The 8,192-nt window shown below is 44.4% G+C and overlaps 1 protein-coding gene and 1 pseudogene across 1 annotated transcript in view; one reads left to right on the forward strand and one right to left on the reverse strand.

Annotated features, from left to right (window-relative positions):
• The window catches only part of magi1 (membrane associated guanylate kinase, WW and PDZ domain containing 1), a 138,681-nt gene extending 137,089 nt beyond the window's left edge, over nt 1-1,592 (forward strand). The window contains exon 24 of the mRNA XM_022745048.1: nt 99-1,592. Within this exon, the coding sequence (XP_022600769.1) occupies nt 99-1,327 (1,229 nt within the window). The 3' untranslated portion in view covers nt 1,328-1,592. The remainder of the gene's footprint in view (nt 1-98) is intronic.
• A 4,631-nt stretch (nt 1,593-6,223) lies between these two features.
• On the reverse strand, nt 6,224-6,887 carry LOC111221597 (annotated as a pseudogene).
• Between the last annotated feature and the right edge of the window lie 1,305 nt (nt 6,888-8,192).

The following is an 8,192-nucleotide window of genomic DNA, read 5'->3' on the forward strand; positions in this document are numbered from 1 at the left end:
GATTCAGCATGGTTAATGTGAAAGCAGATAGGAGCTTTTAGAGCCTATATGTGTGTTTGATCCCACTGCCCTCGTTTGTATGTCACACTGTGTTGCAGACGGCAGCCCCAACGACAGCAGCACAGCCAACCCAGCCTCAGGGTTACAAAACGCTGCGGAAGTGAGCACCCTGCCCCCAACCAACGCACCATCGGAGTCAAGCTACCCACCAGAACCCCACCAACCATCCCGGAGCAAGAAGCAGCCGAGCCACAACTCTAGGGGCACCGGCAAACAGCATCATTCCAACCACCGCCACCGCTCCCCTCACAAGAAAACCAGCACAGGAAAACACAAGGGGAGAAAGTCCACGGGGAAGGACGCGTCCAAGCTGTTCAAAAAGAAGGATAACAAGGGAAGTGACGGCCACCATCACCATTCCAGCGGACACCACCGTAGCCGCCACCGTTCGCCTGACAGGAGGCACGGCAGGTCGCGCAGTGCAGAAAACACCCTGGATGGCCGACACGGGGGACACCGCCACGGCCGGTCCCCCGACAGAAGCCACGGTCACCACCGCCACCGTTCCCCCCACCGCTCTCCTTACCGCTCGCCTCACCGCCACAGGTCCCCCCACCGCTCTCGCCACCACTCCCCCAGACGCCACGGCCACTCCTCAGACCCCTACCGCCGGTATGCCTCCCCAGAGAGACAGAGACAAAACAACGAGAAGTCCAACGGGTTCGAGGCCGTATTGAAAGAGCCGCCGAAGACCCCTGAACCTAGCCTCCCTCTTGAGGAAAGCATCCTCCGTGAACCCCCGGCCCTGGACCGCCTGAACAGGGAGGTCACGCCTTTGCCGCTGCGCAGGGAGGAGCGCCTGTACGGGGAGGACAGCCTGCTGATGAGAGCCTCCTCCACGGAGAGGGCCTACAGGGGGGACAGCCTGCTTAGGGACGTGGCTTCCCGGGGCCAGAGAGATGCCTACAGAGACATCACCCTGCCCAGAGTGCGCACCCCCGAGTCAGATTCAGCCTATAAGAGGTACAGCTCGCTGCTGAGGGGGCGCTCAGCTGAGAGGATGGAGAGGGGTGGGCCCTACGCCAGCCGAGGTAGTTCCCCCGAGCCGCCGCAGTACCGAGCCCGCAGCCTGGGACGAGACATCTCCCCGATCAGGAGCTCCAGAAGAGACGACTCGGAGGACGAAGAGGATGATGACAGTTTCGTAGCGGCTAAGGTGAGGGAGTACTACAGCACGCTGAAGACCAACACCAGTCAGTCGTCCAAGCCCACGTTCCCTGAGCCCAAGAAGACCTACAAGGAGAACCCCAAAGACCTGAGCATCTGATTGGACAGCTGCCAGCCAATCACAGCAACCACCCACAGAACACCTCAAGTACTCACTCCCATTACCACTTGGTTCTACAAAAAATGCACCCAGCTGTATACACACACACCCACACACACACCAGACACTAACACAGATGCACACACATTATGTAACAATGTTGAGTTACTAACAAGACAGTGATTCCAAAATGACTTTTGAAAGCTGTTTTTTTTTCTTTCTTTTTTTAATTGTATGTTTTATTTTCCTTTTTGTTTTCTTGTTTTTGGTTAAGCATTCTACATTTACAGTAACTCAGACTTTTCCAGAAAATGTAAAACCATAAAAAACAATGATGTGCCTAACAGTTCCATTAATGAGCGACATTTTGTTTTTGATTTGATATGTGGCAGGCGCTTTGTGCCGCACTGTCAGATGATGAAATGTATGTACTTTTCCACAAGGATCCCATGGAAGTACCACGCACCTGGATCACTGTAACCGGTGCTCACAATGATGCTGTGCATGTCTTTACCGGTTTCAATGTCTCTTTCTCTCTCTGTCTCTCTCTCTCTATTTCTGTCTCTCTCTCCCGCCTTCATTCTCTCTCTCTCTCTCTCTCTCTCTCTCTCTGTCTCTCTCTCTCTCTCCCCAGTGCCACTGTTTTTTAGACATTTGACCAGACTATAGCACAAGCCTGCATTTGTTTGTATATTTTTGACAGTTTGCAGTATGTGTACATTCAGAGGTGATCATTTTAAATGAATGAAGGGGAAATTAAAAGTTAAACTATGATGATGATGATGATGATGATGTTAAAATAAAATAATATATTCAACAAATGAAGAAGTGTGTCATTTTTCTGGTCAATCTCTGATGATCACAACCATTAGGATCACTAATTTCATAACAGTTTGAGCAATACAAATGTGGTGTCATTACAAGAAAGATTTTGGGTGACAGGTAAAGAGTGTGTTCTAAAACTCTCAGGAGTACTGAGCTCTCATCATTTGGACAAACAAAAGACAAAAGAGCGAGGAGGCTGACATTGTTATCTCAGGCCTCCCAAAAGTATGTGTGTGGAAGTAAAGCCTTTGAAGAAAAGTAAAGCAAAGAGCTTCCATCCTTTTCAAAACATCAAAGCCTGGATAGGACAGTCTTAAAAAATTGTTCCTGCACTCCTCCTCTCACTGCGCACTTTGATTTGTGTTTCATCTATGCCCCTTTTCTCTTGTTGTCCTCTACACTCCTTCCCTTCCCCGTCTTATTCCTCTTTATGCATCCTTTCTGCTCTCCTTGCTGAAAGATTTTTCGTTTGACAGAACAGACAGCGGGGAAGCTGTGTCCCTATTTCAGGGCAGTGACAGCGGTAGGTGGATGATGACGCTGGGGAGAGCTGTGTGGTTGTTTTTTTTTTTTTTTTTATCCCCCCTGGAAACAGCGATGGTGTAGATGAGAGAAAAACAGCAGAGAACAGTGGTCACTCCTGGTGACCTGTGAATGCCAGCAGGGATGTACTGCTGCAGAAAAATGAAATATTTTGTCTGGCAGTTGCTTGATGCTGATGTTATACAGAAAGATGAGGCACAGCATGAGATGTTGCTGAGTTCATATAATCATTCATGATAATGTCTGTTTAGCTTACACTGACAGTACCTTCCTCACACCCTCACTGAGACATTGGATGCATGCATGTCTTCTTAAACATGCACAGAAGTATGAGTTTCTGAGCTTACATCATATGAAGTTTCTTCTAGTTGCTGCAGCACATGCCAAGGTACTTAATACCATATGTTCAAAAGTGTGCATACAAGATTACCCCGTGGACACAATCTGTGCAGCTCATAAGAGGAAGTAAGAAGCAGAGATGAAGCATCACGATCAAACGGTAACATATCAGAGCTTTTTTTGGCCCACTTTCTCTGTGATTCAAAAGGGCCTCAATGCATTACTCTGCTTTTGATGCAATGATCTGAAAGTGTTTTTACACAGCTACATTTATGAAACTGGCTCGCTGTTAGTAAGGAGAATGCACTTTTTCAGGTTCACAGAAAGAGTTTTATTGTAAATCATTTTTTAACAACCCATACAGCATATATCCCAATATATTCCTTTACTATAATTTCAATTTTTCATAATTTTCTTCTATAGCTCCTGTTTTTTATCCACTGCGGTCTACAAAGAGAAAAAGAGAAGATATTTGTATCCTGAAAACCCTTCTCCTTTCTCTCCTCCCACAGTGAAGGGGAAGCTGCACCTAAATAATGGATGTAATCCACTTTCCACCACCGAAACACTCTCCTCCCCTCTCTTTAAGTCTCTCTCTCCCTCTTTATCAGGACATACTCCACTCCTTCTCATCATCAAATGCAGGAACAGAGCTCCATGTTTTATTGCTTGTGCGTCCCCAGAAATGATTAATAACCCATATCTGGTGACAATTTATCATGTCAGTGCCAGGCAGGAGGGAGAGGCCGTAATGAAATGTCCAATAACAGCATGACTACAGCCCAGCGCAACGACAGCCCAGCCAGGTCAAGCCTGCATTCTCCCACAAGCTTGGCTCCAGGTGCTCTCGCTGCGACCTTGGAGACCTTCTGCTCCCTCATTGCCATGGAAACACCAAAGCAAGGGGCTCTTTCCTCAAGCTGACTGTCAAGAGTTGGAGATGCGCAAACAAGGCAGAGGGAGAGAAGTAAATGAAAAGAAAACAAGAACGCAGGGTTATTTTTGGCTGTGTGCTCAGGATTTCAAGATGCTTTCACTCAAGAGAGCAAAAAAAAGTTTCTAATTTTCAAGTTACTTTTCTCACAGAGGGCTCGGCTTCCTATATAACAAGCCTGTTGTGGTTTCCAGTGCTGTCATGTTATGGACATCCACGCTGCTGTCATGTAGTGGTTGCTCTTTGTCCTAATACTGTATCTGTCTCATGCTTGGCTGTGCATGGAAATCCTCCTTCCTGGGGAGGGAGGTGTGGTGGAGGAATATGGTGTGATTGTTCAAAGGACATTTCATGCAATATGTGTTTTTTTTTTATGGCAACAATAGCAGTAACCTAATCAATAGGATATTCTGTATGTAAATGTAACACTTTGAGGCTATTGTGGTGGATGGTTTTGTTAAGCAGATTAATGGCTTCAGACCCTTGCAGTTGTCACACTAATCAATCAGCACCTATTAGAGAGAAATCCACAGCGCAGTGTCTAATAAGCTTAGTTATATTTAATTAAACTCTGCCTTTCTTCCTATTTTTGAGGCATCCAGATTTTTTTTTTATCCCTGTGCTAATTTGATAAAACTTTGGTGAGCCTCTTAAATATCCCAAAATAACTTGATTGTAGCCTTAACAGCTGGTAGTTTTGTACTTGTTTCAAGTTTCCTTAGATTAAAAAATATGACTGACATCTTAGAGCAAACTCTAAACTAGGATGGTGAACATAGTAAACATACTTGAACATCATTGCTAACGTCGCTAGCCGTTTACCATGTTGATTCTAGCATTTAGCTGAATGCAGTTCTGTGTCTATGTACAGCTGCTAGCATAGCTGTTGAATCTTAATAAAAAAAAACTCACAATGATGAAACCCTAGAACTATTAACCAACTTCGCAGTTCCGCTCAGTATTTGTGGGTGTTGTTGCTTATAGCACGCAACTTCATTGTTGCATCTGGCCAGCACCAAATAGGTAGAAAGACAAAGTTAGCAACTAGCTGTTGGAGCATGTAGCAGCAGTTAAACAATCACATATTCCCCCACTGGAAGCCAAAAGAAGAGTGACAACTGGACTTACATTCATAGGTAGCCTGGGAGACAACTCCAGATAAATGCTTATGTTACACCATGTCCACTGGATATATAAATAGGCTCCTTTTTGCTGCCAATTGCCACATCAGTGTTTCATCTAGTGCCTATTGCCTTTTTCACAGCAGGCATTCTGGCTTCTCACACTTGGAGATACACAGGTCTTGTGAATATCATTAATGATGGCTCTGTTCTATTCAAGTGTCCAAACAAGCTATAACAGCGAGCCAACATGAACAATACCAGGACCCTGAAACTGAAGCAGCGAAATGGAATGTAGCCAACATTATTTTGATTATTTACAGCTGTGAAATGTCAAAATGTCATCAGTGAAAACAAACCTGTTAATACAAGTATAAGGAGAGTAATCAGCTACAGGTGAATAAGAAGAAGAATAGGTGGCTCAACAGATGATGTGCTGAGTGAGTTGTAACATAAATGTGACTTTAAACTCCGAAATCTGATTTAAGGCATGTGTCAGAAGTGAGTCACATTTAGTAGCAGCCTTTCAGTGGCAGTTTAGTAATCTATAAATCTATTCCACGGGTGGGAGGGTTTATGTGCACTGAACTTTTGCCTGCCCCAGAGGCTCTCCTCCTCTTCTGAAATGTATGCATGTCTAATAGGTAAAGAAGCAAATCCCCCGCTTGTGCTGCTTGTGGTGTGCAGATCCAGAGTGTCTTTCTTCTCATCAGGTCTCTGTCTCACATCTAAATCCCTCATCCTGTATCATGCATATGGTGCTCTTGATCACAGGCGAATTGCACACCTCATGGTAAGAACGATGCAGTTTTAAGAATGACTCATACACTCTTAGAAAGGAAATGACCCTCTGAAAGCTGTGTCAGACTGAGCCAATAAAATAGTTATACTGTCATAAGAAATGCATGTGGAAATGTCGGCTTTGCCTGTTGCACTGTTGAATGATTCATTTCGAATTTTGTGCGAGGCCATTCGATCATGGTTATTCCAAGAAGAAAATACTATACAGACCCTTTCATGAGTTTTTTCATTCAATATTTCTTTTTAATATGTTACAAATTGTAAAATGTAGAAACTCATTTTAATGTCCTTCTTCAGTCTTCATTCCGTCAAAACTGTGGTCTTTTTCATTTGTTATTTAATCTGCAAGACTTGTTGGGCTGCGACCTCCTGCTGGGTGGCTGCTGCTTCTTTGTGCAGAGCAGACGACAGTGGTAGAAGGATTTAATGGACAAGGAGATGATGAAAAATGTACATCACAAAGGTTTCATGGTATAGCAGTGAGCACCACAGGATCCCTGCGTGCCTTCAGGAATTTAACAAGACCAACTGATGAGAGGCGGCACAGAGCCAGAGACTGCCACAGTCCGAGTGAGGGGTACATCTGCAATTGCATGGTTCTCTGCAAAATGGAAGTAGCTCATGGGCATACACACCAGAGACCAGAGCGTGATGTCACCAAGAGACGCTCTACATCGCATGCAATGCTTCCACGAACAAAGCACCTGTGCATTGCTGTGGTGAGTCCTTCCAAAGTCCATGAAGAGATTATAGCTAGGTTCAGCAGAATTTAGTTTAGCAGCATGTGGAGCTTCTTGCTCTAAATCGAGACGTAAAGAGTGAGAAAATAAATTGGGAAAGTAAAATAAACTACGACGAGGAAGAACATGTATGCAGCCAGGACAGAAAAAGCCCAAGCCTCAGCTAAGTAGTGCAGTGGATGCTTGCAGGGGCTCCACACAACGCCAGTCAAGTTTGAAAAAGGGATATAAAGGTCAGGTCCCTCTGTGACGTCCATGCGTGCTGGGTGTGACATAGAAATAATCTGTCATCCATGTCAAATAGTGCTGTTCTGGATCTGTCCATCAGGTTAGTGCCCTCTCCCAATGGTTCCTAGATTATCCAGAGCGTATGCAGAGATAGCTATCTGTGTAATCTGTGTGTTTGTGTTGTCATCAAACTCAAAGAGGAAATCAGTCATATGTTCAGCGCAGGTCTACGGGAAAACATGCTTCAAAGCTCTTTCAGCAACATTTCTTTTTTTAGATTTGACAATGTCAGGTTAAATATTGATGCTCTGAAGTCGCTTCAAAGGAGTCGAGGTGGGAGGGAGGAGAGTGTTACTTTGGCAACATACAAAAGGAGATGTTATTGGGTGAGAAATTTGGAAAAGAACATCCGATAATGTATTTAAACAATCATCATTTTACTACATCAATCATGTTTCATCTGCAAAAAATAGATTCACAAATTGGACCTCTCCCTACACATTTCATATATGTGCATGATGTAATGGTAGTTTGTTGTGATGAATTTTATGTTATATATTTCAGTTTTGCTGCCTTTTACATTGCTGACATACACATAAACCAATGAACTTGGTTTTGACTATTGATTAAACTGGAAAGGGAGGAATGCTGATTAGTTAGTCATTTTTTAAATCCATATCACTCATTCCTTCAACCACACAAGACACAACTTTCATTTGCTGTTTGTAATTCAGTTGTAGTAGAAACAGAATCATAATTATGATTGATTGATAAGTTTTGATTTAAAATCCTAATGGTCCCAACACCACAGGCACACAGCAGTAATGTGATTGGAAAAAGTGTGGCAGGAAAAGTGCCTTTCGCTCACAGGTGTTTGAGCAAATGATGGTAGTTGTAAACAGGAGTGAGCACTGCAGTAGACAACTGCTGCTGCTGCTGCTGCTGCTGCTGCTGCTGCTGCTGCTGCAGGCTGCTCACAGATGTAACAAAATATTTGGTCCAGTGGTTTAGATAGATGCTGGCCTGTGGTAACATAGCCACTGGGTGTCTGGTGATGTGATGGTGGTAAAGAAGCCACCTCCTTGATTTACTGGCATTTCAGTTAAAGAGCACTGTATGCTTCTGTAATTGGTCCCCTGACTGAAAGAGCGACTCTGATTGGCCAAAGAAGTAAAGAGAGTAAAAAGCTCTCTAGTTTGACCTGGCTGATGCAGAGGACTCAGCTTGAGGGTTCATCATCATCATCCTGAGTGGGTGAGTGCTCATTCTCTTTTTTAATGATGAGGGGTCAGAAGAGGAGAGGCTTAAACCCGGACTCTCAGAACACTTCTGCC

This window comes from Seriola dumerili, unplaced genomic scaffold (genome assembly GCF_002260705.1).
Source record: "Seriola dumerili isolate Sdu_G_001 unplaced genomic scaffold, Sdu_1.0 BDQW01000088.1, whole genome shotgun sequence".
Taxonomy (NCBI): Eukaryota; Metazoa; Chordata; class Actinopteri; order Carangiformes; family Carangidae; genus Seriola; species Seriola dumerili.